The following is a 17,192-nucleotide window of genomic DNA, read 5'->3' as shown; positions in this document are numbered from 1 at the left end:
TATCCTACTAAGCAATCCTCATAAGCAGAGATGTGGAAATTTATTATTTAATTGGAATTGGTAGTTCCTGTGTCATCGACAGCCAGACACCTGTTCATTTATATGTTTTCCGACTTTCCAATTATTTACAGACAGAAAATTAAGCTAAGCTTGTCTACACCAGTAAAAATTGCAGCTATACGTCTCAATAAGTACAGCAGAGGTGATGATTCATCAAAATAATCACAAGTTCCTCACTTTTATGACAAACCTTTTAGAACTATGTTCAAGTTTTATTTCTATTATAATTTCAATTTTGTATCAGTAAGACAACTTTAATTAGACAACTCACCTGCTTCAATAAGTACAAGTATTGGGAATACTCTTAGCACCTGCATGGCCATTGTTTGCAACCTGGAATGAAGAAAAAAATGTAAAGTACTATTCTGCAAACAGCTATGACATTAGTACATATTAAACACTCGCTTCAAGCCAAAACAGCTCAGAATAGTTCAGACAATATTCTATACTGAATGAATTTCATTGGTATAGTCTCTGATAACAACACTGATTCTAGGCAAACAATGTCATTGCTCATGGTCAAATATAAATTTAAGCTCTCCTGCACCTGTAAAGAGCTCGAAAGTAGTACATACACCTGAGAGAGTGGAACATGTAAAGTGATGTTCTCTTCATTTCCAACATGGAGAGAAAGTTTGCATACCTCCATGCTGCTTTCATGGACTGTGGCTGAAATTCCTTTACAAGCTGCAGTTGAGGAAGTGGTGTATATCTATGCACACAGTTGATCAAAATGGCTCCTCAAATGGGCTTGAAAATTCAGCCGGCAGTCGTCAAAGTACACTAACTATATCAATTATTAAAGAAGGGAAAAGAAATCTTACCAGAGTAGGCAATATCAGCAACAGAAAATGCAATGATTGAATTACAATATACAGTCCTACCCACCTATATCGACATCACTTATGTCGACAAGCTGCCTATTTTGACAAAACTGCAAAGTCCCTGTCCCTTGGTCTACTATTACTACCAAAATTGTCATGCTTATGTCGACGTCGAGATAAAAATAAACGTACATGTCGACAGAAGCCCTTGGTCCCAGATTGAACAAATCCTTTGTTTTCTAATCATTTATGTCGACAAGATGCCAGTTCCGACCCATACATTGTTCAACAATTAGTTGATATTGCCTCCAGGCCTTATTATTCCCGCCTACTCATTTATGTTGACCAGCTGCCAGTTCTGACCCATACTTTGTTCAACAATTAGTTGATCTTGCTGCCAGGCTTTCATTTTCCTGTCTAATCATTTATGTCGGCAAGTGGCCAATTCCAACCTGTACTTCATTCAACAACTAGTTGATCTTGCCGCCAGGTTTTAATGTCACGGTTGGACAAAAAAAAAAACAGGCTTAGGCTCAGCTAACGTAGGTACATGAGAAAGCTTGCCAGTTGCTTCTCGTGGGTCGGTGGTTCTTCCCGGGGTTATCCATGGTTCGTCCTCCACCATTTATACTGGCCACCAAGTATAGCCTATCTTGTGCTGGAAAATGGTATTAAACCCTACAATACCACCACCTTTTGGTTTTTCTTTCTTCCCTTTTCTGGTTCATTTTCATCAAAGGTCCATTTCCCAAAAAATGAAAACATATTCTGCCGACTCATTCTGGCAAGTCACGATGTATTTACTAAATACAGTCCTTTAGTGCCCTGTAGACGTCACATGCAATTAAATAGCAGTTATTATTATAATTATTGCATAGTGATACTTTGATACTATTGTCCAAATCAGACTGTGAAAAAGCTTTGATAACATTCATGATTTATATTAGCATCATCACCAATTTAATTTAAAGACCATTACAACAAAACAGGGTATTGTTTATTTGCCAATCAATTGCAGTTGCTTAGATACACAATCAACAGAACACGGTTTCTTTGAAGTATGTCATAGGGGCAGTCATTTTCACAAAATAATTGCAATGATAAGGATTAACTACTAATTATCACATTGGCTTCATGCCTGTTTACTTAAGTCTAGATTTTAGCTATTGTAACAATTGTCCATGTCTGACCAGATTAGCAATAGGAAAAGCATCCTGGGAGAAAATGAGGTGCATCATGGGGATGCATCACAGGGAGAAATCGCATATCCTTTGAGAATGTCATGTGTATTGGACCTGGAAGCTTGTGTCTCTGAGAACCTTGAAGCAGAGGTAGCAGATTTTTGATAGGTACACATCTGTTATAGGGCCAGGCTGTATAAAATCTAAAACAAAAATTACATCCATCAATCATTGACTAAAATAAATGGAATTAAAAACCTCCTTTAACAAGACATAAGATATACACGGTCTTACAAATCTAAAATATTTTAAAATAAAAATTGTAGAGTGCAAACTTATGATGCCATGTCAGCTTATTGAAAAAGTTGTTATATTCTGTGTTCAATCTCAAACATTTTCATATATGATACAAGGTATTTCCTTCCAAAATGACCATCACATAAATTTTTCCTCCACCCCTATGAAGTAGCCTCAGCTCAGTTTCATGTAGTGAAACATTATTGGGACAAGTTATATTGATTTTGTCTTGAAACTAAGACATTCAAGAGTAAATGCCTATGAAGCATTTGTTTTAGTTTTAAAATTTTGCATTAAATAATGTATTCTGGCTTTTTCCTGTCCTTTATCATTCTGACACGTCCATAGTTAAATCAAGAGAACAAAGATGGAATAATTCAATAAATTTAGACTTAATACTGCAAATAAAATTTAGCATTGCATTTACAAAAGATCTTGCCACTAAAATTTCATTACAGAATACAAAAATACATTTCTAGCAAATAATTACTTCTTTATTTCATATTGGAAAACCTAATTTGAACGTGTACTAATGATTTTATACTAATTTGTTGAAGTGAAGGTCAATGGGAATTAACTCCTATTGAGACAATTCAGTGGACAAGGAAGATGATTGATGATTATATCCATAATAATGAAATATAATGAAAATTAAACAAGAAAGCTGAATTTTATGGTCAAATAAATAAAAAAAACCTGCAACTTTAAACTTTTAAAAAATGGAAGGGGGTGGGTGGGTTGCTTCCTAACAAATTAAAGGCCCTGCATGACTATATCTCTTCCAAAGATCCATTATAACCAGGAATAACTGGTAGCCCTGATGTTGTTACGACTACAAGCTACATCCCCCCCCCAAAAAAAGCATGGGTACAGGAAAACCTGAAGACCAAAGAAAAGACCAAGGAGTTATCATTATACAGCACAGTAGACCATGATATTAAGGTGTAGAGGTATCCAAGAGTAACCAACCAGGATCTTGCCTGCAATCTGGCTCTGCCACTCCACTAATAAAGCATCCAAGATTTGATGTATACAAAGTATCTTCCTGTGGTCCAAGTCAATTGCCATCCATGCTGCATCCTGAACAGAAGAAAAAATGAAATGTTCTTTAGTGTGTCATACAAGATAAAAAGTGCTGATGATACATGTAAAGATATGATTATAGATCAATCAATACAAATCAATCAAAGGGAAAGATTATGCTGGACAAATTAAGTATAGATCTTTTCTAAATAACCAGGATAACCAGTGAGGAAAACCTTGGAATTTCTTTTTCTTTAAAACGCAAACCCTATGGAAAATATGAAACTGTAGAGCACAACATGATGGTAATACTTCAAAAAATGGTTCCAGAAGATGGGGCAGGGAATATTACCATAACCACAGCTGATCAGTAACAAAAATATTGTGCAATAATTTCATTGGCTTATTGGGACCAAACAGATTCACAGAGAGATTTGATAGCATGTTGACAATACATATAAAAATTATTAAACTGAACATGCTTTATGTAAAGCGTACCAAGTAAGTAAAACATAAATCTTGTTATTGAACAAACAAAACGGACAATTCCTCATGGCAAAGATTTACTAATATTACCTCATAACTTAAAAGAAATTTCACATTAATGTTTCCCTAATGTATAAATAGACACCAGTTTCATAATGTGGAACTAGATGCTGGCAAACCTCATAAAAATATGTTCTGGCGGATATTGTTTTCACTGTTCTAGAAAATAGTGCACATACTGATCTACTGGCACCTTGTGAGCTTGAACATCTCAATCAACAATGATGGTCATTTGGCATGTTGTATGTGTAAATAACTAAGTTTAAGTCAGTATATCCATCAAATAATGTAATGAAAGGTACATTCCTTCCCAAAGCCATAGTTTAACTAATATATGGGTAGCTGAGGATCCTTTGGGACAGTCTTGGGATCTTTAGACGGACCGACATTAATGGGCTAATGATCAGCACCTGAAGGGGTCCCCATGGTGACCTAATGCACTCACCTCTCCTGATCACTGCCATCTCACCTCTGTCTCAGAGGCCGTGGATTTGAATCTCAGGCTCGGTCTATGTAGGTATATGAGAAAGCTTGCCAGATAGCTTCTCATGGGTCAATGGTTCTTTCTGCACCAGTTATACTGGCCGCCATGTTTATCTTATTATATGAGAATGGAGTTATGCCCACAACAACATCAGCACCTAAGGTGGCAGGGTCCAGTTTCGTAAATTGGCCCTTGGCAAATTTCTTAACTTAGAACTAGGTGTTTTGGGGTTGTGTTGTTATTAAAATTGATGTCAGGCATGTACACCTTCCATAGTTACTCCGCAGTATGTTGACAGTGAAATACCAATAGTCTGCGAGGAAAAAGAGTTAGCCTCCCATAGCAGTAAACACATGGGTTTGGGGCAAGTATTCTCAAAAACGGCTTGGATGACAACTATTTTCAATTGCATCATCCCGTTTAGTACACACTGTTTTGCGATATTGGCATCTAGGAAAAGGGTTTGTGTTTGAACTGTGCGCATCACATGGTGTCAAAAATGACCTTCGGACATGAGAATTGTAAGCATAAATATGGGACTGGGGTGCATACACTTCTGATATGAACTGCCATCGACTTCTCTGGTCAAGTTGATAACATTCTTTTGCTTTGTTTTAATATTGGCATCCAAAAATGTGGACCTTTTTGACCTCACTTGTGTATTTAATATTTTATGAATTTCTTTTAATACTAGGCCCTTGATTGCGGCATTAAATTTGTACATAAAAACTGGCCACTGGCCTCAACACGGCAGTTCACTGATTAAGGGGGGTGGGGTTAGTGCGCCACCGATTTAATGGGAAGTGCTTGATAACCGACAGTCTTCCAGATGCCAGTTCATACTGAAAGAAAAACTTAGTTTATGTTTATTGTGTCTTTTTTTTTGTTGTTTTGTGAGTTTCGTTATGCCAAACAGAATTGGAAATAATGGATGTCGCCATTTTGATAGTTGTTCCGAACCGTATTTGGAACCGAAACTGTGATTGGACCCTTCAAAATAGCATATGCAAAACGTAATGTTGGGTCCCAATGGTGTGAAATTTGTATGCGTGCTAGTAGTGATTGGGTAAGAAGTTAATACATATTCATGAGGACAGAGAATATCTACAGAGGTGGCCACCACAGGGGCTCTTATCGTTGCTTACAATTTAAATGTCAGTCGTACACATAGCACTGTTTTAAAACAAAAGTAATAACGTGAATGAACAAAATCGTACGGGATGAAACAGTTTCCTCAGATTACCCCCATGACCCGTTCTGACATAGAACCCTGTCTATCATTCTATTAAAGTCTTTTTTTATGGTATGATATACAGCATATTTTGTCTGAACGGGTCAACGGGGTATGATTTTCTTTTTCCCTTCAGGTTCTTGCTTTTTGTTTTAACATTAAACTTGCGTAGAGCACATGTGTCTTGTAACATACTCGACTGTCTTTCATTAAGTTCTTAGATCAGGATAAAACATGTAATTCGGTTTGACTACACGTGAACTGTGCGAGTGACAGACCACTTCCCCCCCCCCCCCCCGTACGCAGCAAGCAGTGATCAATATCCATCCATTTTCATGATCTTTATAAACCATATTTATTTATTTATTTATAATTGCAATCCAAGTCTTTGGATGTGAACTTCATTTATAATTTTCCATAACAGGTGTCTGAGAAGGAGATTTACAGTCATTGTCAGTTTCTGCTGGTCATCAAATTTAGGATATCTCGTCCGTCCTAAGGGAAGTTTGTTTTATACCGAGTTTAAGGAAAGACAAGAAGAATATCATCTTCATTCATTCGATTGTTCGTTTTAATCCTGGACAAAATCTATACTTAAGGTCCCTACGAAGTATCATAACTAGAATTATGTATTAATGTGACTCACAGGCGTCCTCATGAATTTTTCAAAGGGGGGGGGGGGGTCAAAATCAAGTAGACCATGCTAATACCTCCCCCGCCGACGCCCATGATGTGGCCTCATTGAGAAACTAGCAGGTCTGTAGGGTGATACTCCTCGAGCCAAAACTGCATTTCAAAACAGGTTTTTACCCTCCTCCCCAGGCATTATATTTTACAGCTGGTTGCATCGCCCGTTTTGAAAAGTGTTAAGTGATCCCTGCCATGGCTCGATATATTTTTGTCCTTCTCGTGTTTGCAATATTTGCGCTACATTTGTTGTCAAAAAATGTATTTATCCCTTTCATACATGTATATATCAGGACTGTCCTTTCCTTATAATAAAGGACCGCTCTGGTGGCTTAAGTAGTGAGTAGTGAAGGGGGATATTATAGCGACAATGGGAATTAGCATTACAGACCCCCCGGGAACATATAGCGACAATGGAAATTTAACATGGAGAAACATCGTGGGAACATATAGCGACAAGGGAAATTAACATGGAGAAAAATCGTGGGACTGTTGAGCGTCAAGAGGATTTGAACATGGGAATAGGGGACTGTATAGCGTCAAAGGAATTTAAACAGGGTGGGACTGTATAGCGTCAAGGGAAATTGAACATGGGATTTTATTTTTTTTTAAATTTTTTAAAAAAAAGGGTAGGCAATTGAAAAGTCATTCTCTTTTCGAGAAATTTGGCTGGCCCTGAAAAGGGCCTTTGGTTTTTTCTTCTTCTTCTTCTTCAGCTTCTAATTTCTTCTTTTTCTCCACTAACTTCTTATTTTCTCTCCTACACTCTTTCTCTTCTTTTCTTTCTTTTTTTTCTCCTCCTCTTCTTTCTTCCTCTTCTCATTTTCTTCTTCTTTTTCAATTTTTTCGTTCCATTTGCGTATTCTTATCCTTTCCTCTTCATCTTCCTTCTCCTCCTTTATCTCTTTCATAACACCACTTATCTTGTCCTTTACCTTTCTCAAGTTATTAATTTCCATCTTTACACGATGGGGACTATAGGAATAGTGGTCTTCAACCAGTCTTATTAACATCTGTTCCATCATTCCTAAATTGTCTAAAACCTCTTGCAATGTTTGCATCTTGTCAATTTGTTTACAAGCCATCTTCTTTGTAGAATGGTTTGAACGACGAATACTGTGGGTTCTTATAGTGAAAGCGCGGACGTGAAGGAAAACATCCCCCTAAAACATAAAATTGATCTTACCTAGATCATGACCCAACAACGTGCGGACGTGAAGGAAAACATCCCCCATACTTTCTCATTTCATATAATAAAACCTAAACTATACTCTACACATACGCTAAGAAACAATAAAGAAACTACTATTCACTCAAACTTACGTGAACAGTTACAAACACAAACACATACACTTCCACTATCAATAAAGAGTTAGTGTTTATATTCACACTACTCTACCTACACACATTGGCAAATGGATTGTTATTTCTTTTCTAGAGTATTGGGGTAGCCCTGAAAAGGACTGTTTTTGGAACTTCAGAGGCACCTGGCTAATGGTGGCACCTTCCGGGTCTGGCACCACAGACACAACGCCTACTCCAATCATTGGTCCAATTGACTGAAGTTGTTGGAAGAGCTGACGAGGGTTGAGTGGCTTCACTATCCCACTCCTCCGTTTGCGGAATAGTGAACACTTCTTCTTCCCTTTGTCTTCTTTGTCTTCTATTCCTCATTCGAGGATGAACAATTGGTCTCCTTACCTCTTGTTGTGGTTGTAACTGTGGTGCAGTCATTGCCTGTGGAGGTTCCATCACCCAGGGCATCACCTCACATTTCTCTATCATGAACACGTGAGACCTTATCCCTCTCTTTTTTTCTTCCTCTTCTTTCAGTTTTCTTTCTTCTTCCTCTTGTTCTATCCTGGCTTCTTCCACAAGGGCCTCTGCAGCCAGCTCATTCAGGAGGCATCTGGCATACTCCAGATGCATCTGAAGTTCCATCAATTTAGTCTGTCTGCTGCTCATTTTTCTAGTGTTGAACAATCAACAAGGGTAGCTAGACTGTCCAGCAAGTTTCAATTTATACTGAAAGCGCGGACGTGAAGGAAAACATCCCCCTAAAAACATAGAATTGATCTTAAATAGATCATCACCAAAAAAACAACGCGCGGACCTAAAAGAAACACTCACTCACTTTTTTATACTTCCCATTCCTATCTTAAAAAAAAATTTTCATCAATCACTTTAATAGACTAACCACATACTCAAATCAATCTAACCCCAAATCTACTCTCCCACACCTCAAAAACAAAAACAAAAAAAAAAAAACAAAAAAAAAAAACATCATTTTAATCTACTATCCATACCAACGTACGTGATCACTTACAAACACAAACACACAAACACACAAACACATACCCTCACATTTTTTTTGAAAAAGAGTTAGTGTTTATATTCACACTACTCTACCTACACACATTGGCAAATGGATCGTTATTTCTTTTCTAGAGTATTGGGGTAGCCCTGAAAAGGGCTGGGTTTTTTTTGTTTGCTATGGCATTCTTTTTTAGTTTCTAAGAATGCGATGTCCTCTGAGGATAGACTTTCTGGCAATAGGTCTGCTTCTTCGGAAAGAGAAGAAGAACTCTTTGGTGTCGATACGACAATCGACAAAGCCTCTGTCAGGTTCAGGTTGCTGCTGCTGTTGTTGCTGCTGTTGTTGCTGCTGTTACTGCTGTCTCTGAAGTCTGTACTTTTCTGTCCATTCTTCATTTTCCTAGTTCACTTCTTCTCTGAAGAGTTCTTCTATCTGGTCTTCAGTGACTTTTAGCATTCTCACATTCTCTATTTCTTCTGGCTTCGGTATCAGACTGTGTCTGACCCTATGCAAATTCACGTAGGCTTCGTTGAGCTTAGCTAGTTTGGAGCACATCTTCGTAGGAGGATGAGTCGACAATGGATGGTTAGACTGGAAACAACCCCGGTTCTTAAAGTCAAAGCGCGGACGTGAAGGAAAACATCCCCCACACGGTTTTCGAGTCGCAACGTTCAGTGAGTGTTATGGGAGGGATAGTAAGAAATGAAAGAGCATCCATCCAACATTTTTATAGCTAAACAAAAGACAAAGGCATTTTTTTCAAAACGCAACATTTTTTATTCAAAAATCACTTAACACTAACCAACAACAACTCTAACATATTTTTTAAACAATAATCCAACACTATAACATCAAACATTTTCTAAACAAATGACAAACATTTTTCTCAATTGACAGTCTACTTTAAACAGGGCTGACAACGTTGTGAATTAAATTGTGATTTCCACTGTTGGAAATCATTACGCCATTGATGGACACTACGTTTCCTAGCTTGAGACAAAAGATAAGCATAATGGTCACAAAACCATCGATCTACTTTCACATCGTTTCTAGAAGAAGAACGAGGATCAAAATGAGTCACTAAATGTTCTAAGGAATAGCCCAGACTGCGATGATGCAGAAAATACACACAGTACTGTCCACACACCAAGGAATCTGTGCCTTGTAATTTCACATTATTGAATCGGGTGGTCTGAGCATTTCTTCTCATAAAGTCGATGATATCGTCTTCCAAAGGGCGCAATCCATACGAATCGAAATATTCCACACATCCTTCTTGAGGAAAGTAAACGGCTACCCAGTGTGTTCCTGGGAGATGACTGTCGTCTGTGTTGATCACGTAAGCTTGATGGTCTTTAGGTTTGCGATGAGGGAGTTCATCTTTAGCACAGACGACAGGATTCCAAGAAGCCGTATACGAACTGTGGTTCAAAAGGTAATAAAGTTCCCAGGTATCCATTTGTGTTGTTTTTTTCTTCTTTACAGGTAATAATACGTCGTCAATTCGATCCTGACTTTTTGCTTGAAAATGTCTGACAAATAACCGTTTCTTCGTTTCGTCTCCTCACTCTGATTCAGGAGAGCTTCGATACGATGGATCTCTTGAGTGGTTAATGGTGGACAAGAATGTTCACGCAAGTCTTTATACCACTGATGTAACACGTCTTTGTCCGAGATGAGACTCCAAGCTTCGTCCAGATATTCGTCCAATTTTTCTTCTTGACTTAACATCAGGCATTTATCTTGTTGAATTTGACTGGGATGATCGTTTTGACATCCATAGCAATTTTTCTTGACCAATTCCGTTATTTTTTCAGCCAAGTGTTTGGCAAAACAGGAGACTAAATGGGCTTCTTGTTCTGGCCATCTCGACTTCATCATGATCACTTCTTCTTCTTCCACAGTCTCCTTACATTCCATGTCCAAAGTTTCTCCACTAGGTAAAGAGGGATAACAGTCTTCCATGGCTTCTAGTAATCTAGAATGAGTTCTCTCAAACTATTGATTTCTATCGTATTATCAAATTCGGCATACAGGATGACGTTCACCGTTACATCAGGGTCTCGGTTTGCAAACTGAATTTCCACACGAATCTGGCCAGATTTTATAGGGTGGAAATGTCCCTCGTCGCTGCCTTGGTCTGGAGTGAAATCGAAAGCCCACAAAGCATAACCTCCTGCGTAATCCTCGTACGTAATGCCGTGACTGGTGTTGGTTCCTAACTGGCCGGTGGCTTCGCACAGGGACAAGTACGATCTCAAGTAATTCTTCTTCTCAAAGTCAGGTTCGAAAGGTCGGGTACACAAGGTCTTGCCATCGCGACTGACTTCAATCTTGGACACGCCAAAGTGTTGAAAGTGGAAAGGATTTTTACCCAAAACTCCGTTGAAGGCATCATTCTCGACCATACCAAGGATTAAACGTTTGGGTAGCTGTCCTTGGAACAGATGATCTTCGATCATGGATCGCTGTCCCTTGGGAATGGTGAACGTTTTCACTTCCACGCGTCGTATGGGATACTTGGCGGTCGTTCTGCTCAACGTCTGACTGATGTCGTTTCCCACTTTAGGTAACACTTCCACACGGCGTACTTAGAGCCTGGCTTCCTCGATGACAGTTTTGCAAACAGAAGTACCTATCAAATGGAAAGCGGCACTGCTACGATTCAGTCTCAGGCGAACATTCACCCCGTTTAGCAAATATTTCTCTTGCAACCACATGTCCAGATGTAAACGATCCATCAGTTCTAAACTTTGTCCATTTTTGATTTTGTTTCGTCTTTCCTCATAGCCGTCATTGTCAGTTGCGTCAAACTTGCCCGCTTCGTCAGGTTCCCACAGCACACAAGCATTGAGATGAGTATTCTTGGCGTCTATTCCGTACGTCAAGAGATTTTCCAGGTACGCTCGATAAGGGTAAGTATCCATGCTGCTGCTGACCAGTTTGTTGTTCAAGTACAAGTCCACACCGCTAAACAAGGAATGCAAGAAATTGTTGACGGGAGCTATTACCTCATCGCCATCTAGGGTCGAATTGTCCTCATCGACAACTTTGACTTTCAAGTACAAGTAACTGCTATTCAGATCGATGTAATCTTCGGGCTGTCCTTTGATTTCAAACTCGATGGGAGCTGAGGCTGTCAATAAGGAGACGGGGTGAAATTCCACCCACTGGGATTCTTGCATCGTCATCATGGTGGGGGGGTGGGCATGGCAAACAGATCCAGTTCCGTCTTGGAACAAGCGCAAGACTCTCGGTGCATCATTTTTCTCTGTGTTTCAATAATCGAAAACGTCTAAGTCTCGAACGGTTCTTCTTTTCTTGGCCTTTCTAGCTTGAAGTCTGGTGAAAGGGTGTTTTCTTCGTCGTCTCTTTCTGCCTTGTCCTTGCTGAATGCCTGATTCGGTAGCGTGCAGGGCATTTATAGGTGTGTCTCGTCAGCCCAAAATGTCTTTGCCCGTTTGCAGCAAGACATTTTTGCCTGCCCTCATGAAGGCTTCTTTAGGGTTTTGTTTGTCAATGATGACATTTTGGAAAAATTCTTTGCCTTGTGTCAGTGCCGCATCTTTCAAGGCGTGCAATCCGCGTGTCACCATCGGTTTCAACACCGGGGCCACCGAACGAAAGGCCGATTTTAACATATCTCCTAAACCGTGTCCTCGCTGTCGAGCAACCCCTCGGTACACTGGATACATGACTTACTTACGAGTCGTGAGAGAACCGTTTTCGAAAATGGAGTTTCACCGTGACTTTTCCTTTGGTGAATGGAATATTTTGTCCCAAATCTCCTTTTATAGTAATGTTGACCGTGTCCAAATACGACTTGCTGACAGGCAAATAGTGAGGATGAACAAATTCGCGGTGAACGTGGTAAGTGTTTCCACCTTCCTCGTCAGCGTTCGTGGCAGAATCCACTTTGAAAGGAATGACACGCAGTATCGGTACGGAGGTGTGTCCCACCACGTTGTACTCCACCACATCGGAGTACACAAACATCAAATTCAGTCCTTGGTTCAGTTCTACCGGGGCACGAAATAACTTGCTAAAAGACTCGTTGTCGTAAACGATGGGTAATTCGTTTTTCTTCATCATGGCCATTCTCATGTCCATGTCTCTGCCCAACATGTCAAACAATTCAGGACAAAATAAAATGGACAGGATTTTACTCCCGTCAAATTTCATCAAGAAGCGACGAGCTGTTTTGTGGTATTCCATGGTGACACTTTTTTTGGCACTTTCGAAAGCTTTCAGAAACACGACATTAAACCTGGAGGTTATGGTGCTGACCAAATGTTGACCACTAAAATAATAGCCTGGGGGAATGAACAAGTGATAGGTGGTGTAGTTTTGATTTTGTGTACGGGTTTTCTTGTCATATTTGCCGTGGGTATCCAAGTACTGTTGCATTTGCTCGTCATAAACTTCCACATCAAAAACATTTTGATTGGGAAGAACACTGAGGACTTGGGTCGGGTGAATCATTTCCACTAAAGCCACTTCCCAATGGGCTTCGTGATCTAAGGGGATGGCTTGAGGTAATTTGGCCGTGTAACAGCACAACGTGTTGTGGGGAAACACCTCCATGGAACTGTCACTGGGTAAGGTTAAGTAAAATTGGTTTTCGTGACTCATAATTCCAGAGTTCTGTGGCTGTCCAAGGGGTTAGTGGACGTCAGAGGCGTGTCTCCGCTCAAAATGGGGTTCTGGTTGTGGTTGGAGTGGTGACTGGCACTGGCACTGGACACTAGGTTCCCGTGGTTCCCGTTCGAGCAGAATTTCAGGGAGGGATTGGGAAGCAGGTAACCGATGCAACTGCTCAATAAAATGGTCCACAATTGTTTGTCTCCTTGTTGCAAACTCAAATTGGCGATGGCTGCCCCGATGACACAATACGCCACGAAGATTTGGCAGAAAAAGACGATTTGCGTTTTAGGCACACGTTCTCCACACCACACCCACAAGGGTTGATTTTGTAAATCTTGCACAGAAGAACTAGGTGAAGGAGGAGTGGTCGACGTAGCTGCGTCTGTGTGAAAGGGCATGATGGTCACTTCTTTTTATAGTCGATGACTTGCGAAGCGTCGATCCAAGAATCAAAACTGGGTGGATATCCTTTCCAACGTACTTTGACTTCCTTGACACGTCGTTTGCCCACTTTACGGGTTCTGCGTTCGAGAATGCTTTCGATGTCGTACACGTCGTCTTCTTTTTTGGTGACACGTTGTAACTCGGGCAAATAAAACGTTCCTTTGAGCACTTCTCCGTTCATGTCTTCCAATTTATAGACGGCAGGATGACGGCCATGCACTCGTCCAGTGACGCGAAACAGTTCGGTCGTCCAGTTAGGTAAGTAACCTTTGTCGAAAGTGCGTTTGATTTTGCCAATGCGTACCCAATCTCCTACGGCCAACATTCCACTTTTCTTGGGGACAGCCCTCGTCGGGGACGTACCAAACAGGCGCTCAAACACCAACACTTCGTTGTCGGGAGTCACGTCTTGCGGGGCACGTCCGATGCTTCGATGGTAAGATTGGTTGTACGCTTGCACCAGGTGCAGTAAGATGTCGATGTACTTCAGAGTGTGGTGATGCGTAAAATATTTCCACATACGTTCTTTCAAAGTGCGTTGAAAACGTTCCACGATGCTGGCTTTGGTTTCGGGATTCTCCGTGGTAAAAAAATGAATGTCACGTTTCTTTAAGTCTTTTTGGAAAGCTTGGTTCAGAAATTCGGTGCCTTTGTCCGTTTGCCATCGAAGAGGGTGACGACCGCTTTGTTTCAGCACTCGTTGCAGGGCTCGCACTAACTCGCTGCTGGATTTGGAAGTCAAGGGCACGACCCAGGCAAATTTGGAAAAGACGTCGATGACACAAAACAAATATTTGTAGCCACGATTGTAGCTGGCCAAATGAGAGACATCGGCTAAATCGGCTTGCCATTGATGATCGATGCCTTCCACGCGGGTGCGACTTCTGGCAAACTTGCGTCGAATGGGTTTGTGTAAAGTGTAGGTAGCTTGTTCTTGTAACCATCGTTGCACTTGAGGTAAACGGAGACTTTTCAGTCGCGTTTTGGCAGCACGATACAATTCTTGAACTCCTGCGTAACCTGCAGGATGCGAGGGATCGTAGTAAATGCTGGCTAAGACTTTTTCCATTTTTTGTGTTGATTGGTGTGTTAATAAGGCACCCACTCTTGGAAGAGGCTACTCTTTTTCTCTTGGGGTATTTTCTTGGATTGCAATGCTTTGCGTGTGCGACCGGCAATAGGTGTTGAAGAGGAGGAGGAGGATGTCTGAGCGGGGGATATCGGTTCTTGTTTCACTTCTGTCTTCACTTTCTTTTTCTCTTGTGATGAAGAAGGGGTGGCCATCATCTTTTCAATCCATCCAATTCTGGAGGTAGATGGTGTTGTTAACTTGCGTACTTTTTCTGGTGGAGTTTGAAACCCATCTTCTTTTTCTTCTTTTCCTTTTTCTGTCTTGACCACCGGTACTGGTACTGGTACTGGTGATGGTGCTGGACTTTTCATCAAGGTCTTAAAATCTTTCAAAGTGGGTAGAGCTGTTTCGTCTAAAGCTTTCTGGTGAAAGAGTTGCAGTCGTTGCAAAAGTTGACCGTACTTTTGCGATTTTTCTGTTTCGGACAAATCTTGGCGATCCATCAAGGATTGCAATTCGTGTTGTAACTGGGACATCTCGCTCAAATTGGGATTGGGAGGTAAATGCGGGGTGCGTTGTTCTTGCCACCGATGGTATTCCATCCATCGTTTGTAAGGCACTAAAGCTAGTTTTCGTCCTTCCATGGGGTTATCAGGGGTCGATTCTGAGATCTTGGGACTTCCGAGGGCCTTTTTATCTTGCTCCCACCTGTCCTCCCAACATGGTTCCCAAGACTCCTTTCAGTATGGGGCCTAACAAGAGAGGCAAAATGCCTCCACGTTGGACTAACATCTTCTTCTTTTGACGGATGGGAATTTTCTTTCGAACCATTTGGCGAAGAACGTGACGATGTTTGCTTAAGCATTGTTTCTGGTGTTTGGACAAAGGGATCGTGCCTTTCAAAACGTTCAAACAACATTCGCACACGGTATCGATGACCTCTTTGGAGGCCGATTGAATGAGTTTTTTTCGTAGAGGTGAAGGAGCTTTGGACAGGACAGATAACATGTCCCCATGTTTGACTAAACGTGGTGGTAGTCCTTTCCTTTTCTTTCCTTGGGGTTTTCTGGAGGGTGACATCTTTGAGTCTTCAGGAGCACCAAAAAACACTGATACCCCCGTCTTGGTCACACACCTTTTTTATACTGGAACGCGTCGCCACTGATTGTCTTTACGTCGTCTCAGTTTGAGGACAGGCATGACACGTCGTGCAGGGGTATGCAACGGACTAAATCGAGCCAGTTCTTGCTTGGACAAATCCAGTAAACTTTGTAACATGCCCGATCTTTCATGGACTTTGATTTTGGGAGAAGGTACTTTGTGAGCAGCAGCCACTGCCACTAAATTGGAGGGTCCTGCCACTGTGGGAAGTTCTTTTTGGGGTCATCAACGGAGAAGTTCTTGGTGTGATCAACGTCTCCAAGTACTCTTCAGTTCCTGGTGTCATCAACGGAGAAGTGGATAAACGTGAGGCTGCCGGAGACACAGTCACCGACGTGGCAGGTCGTGGTTTCCGAGTGTAAGGTTGCGTCCTGGCCGAAGTGCCTCTCTTGCGACTAGTTTTCTTCTGTGGACTTTTCTTTTTCTGGGGACCTTTTCTTTGTTTCTTTTTCTGGGGGCTTCTTTTCTTTTTCCGGGGTGGTGTCTGGTAAGAGGAGGGTCCTGCCACTGGAGAAGTTCTCCTTGGGGACTTGGTCTTTTTCTTCTTCTTGGGGCTTCGTTGGACTTTTTTTCTTGGGGAGAAGTTTGGGGGCATTAGGATCCCATCTTAAGAGTGAGCGAATGATGACCCCTCCTAGAGTACCGCTCCCTCCAGGTTTCAAAATGATTTGTTTTTTGGTTTGAGTGTCGATGCGGGGATCGGCCAGTTGGACCAAAGCGACTTTGTTTCGATCGAAAAAGCGTTTGGTTTGATGAGGAATCTGAATGATTCCTTGGAGTAATTGACGTGCCGTCACCGTGAACCATCGTAAGACTTCTTTGAGACTAGCTTCTAAGACACGAGCTCGTGTTTGTGGATTTTTTTCTCGACTGATGCCATACAAGGCACGAATCAATTTGACGGGAAGATGCGACTGAAGGGACGTCATGTTCACACTGTGTGAGACAGACGAAAAGGGCCTGAGGTTTTTATAGATTTTTTATGGGGAGTGAAATGAAGTCGAGGACGGAGACGTGTACAGGACAGGCCCTCCCTCTTGGCACCAGTGGTGAAACAAGTGGGTACGAAATCGCAAATCCTCGGGGGTGGTAGGTTTCAAATCGACGAGTAAATAGGCGTGTGGCGTTTGAGTGGCATCGTCGTACGCCTGAGTCAGCCAAGGCGTTCCTAACTGTTTGGCTAAGACTTGCACTTGCGATTTATCTCGAGGGCTTTTAAAC

The 17,192-nt window shown here is 41.3% G+C and overlaps 1 protein-coding gene across 1 annotated transcript in view; it reads right to left on the bottom strand.

Moving 5' to 3' along the window:
- LOC149778559 (uncharacterized) overlaps positions 1–17,192 on the bottom strand; it is an 83,323-nt gene that overhangs the window by 32,867 nt on the left and 33,264 nt on the right. The window contains exons 2-3 of the mRNA XM_089939460.1: positions 3,332–3,442; positions 332–393 (exon numbers count right to left, since the gene is read on the bottom strand). Coding sequence (XP_089795586.1) covers positions 332–383 — 52 coding nt within the window. The 5' untranslated portion in view covers positions 384–393; positions 3,332–3,442. The remainder of the gene's footprint in view (positions 1–331; positions 394–3,331; positions 3,443–17,192) is intronic.

This window comes from Sinohyriopsis cumingii, chromosome 17 (genome assembly GCF_028554795.1).
Source record: "Sinohyriopsis cumingii isolate HCF-2022 chromosome 17, ASM2855479v2, whole genome shotgun sequence".
Lineage (NCBI taxonomy): Eukaryota > Metazoa > Mollusca > Bivalvia > Unionida > Unionidae > Sinohyriopsis > Sinohyriopsis cumingii.
Note: the sequence above shows the minus strand (reverse complement) of the source record. Positions and strands in the feature narration are given on the sequence as shown.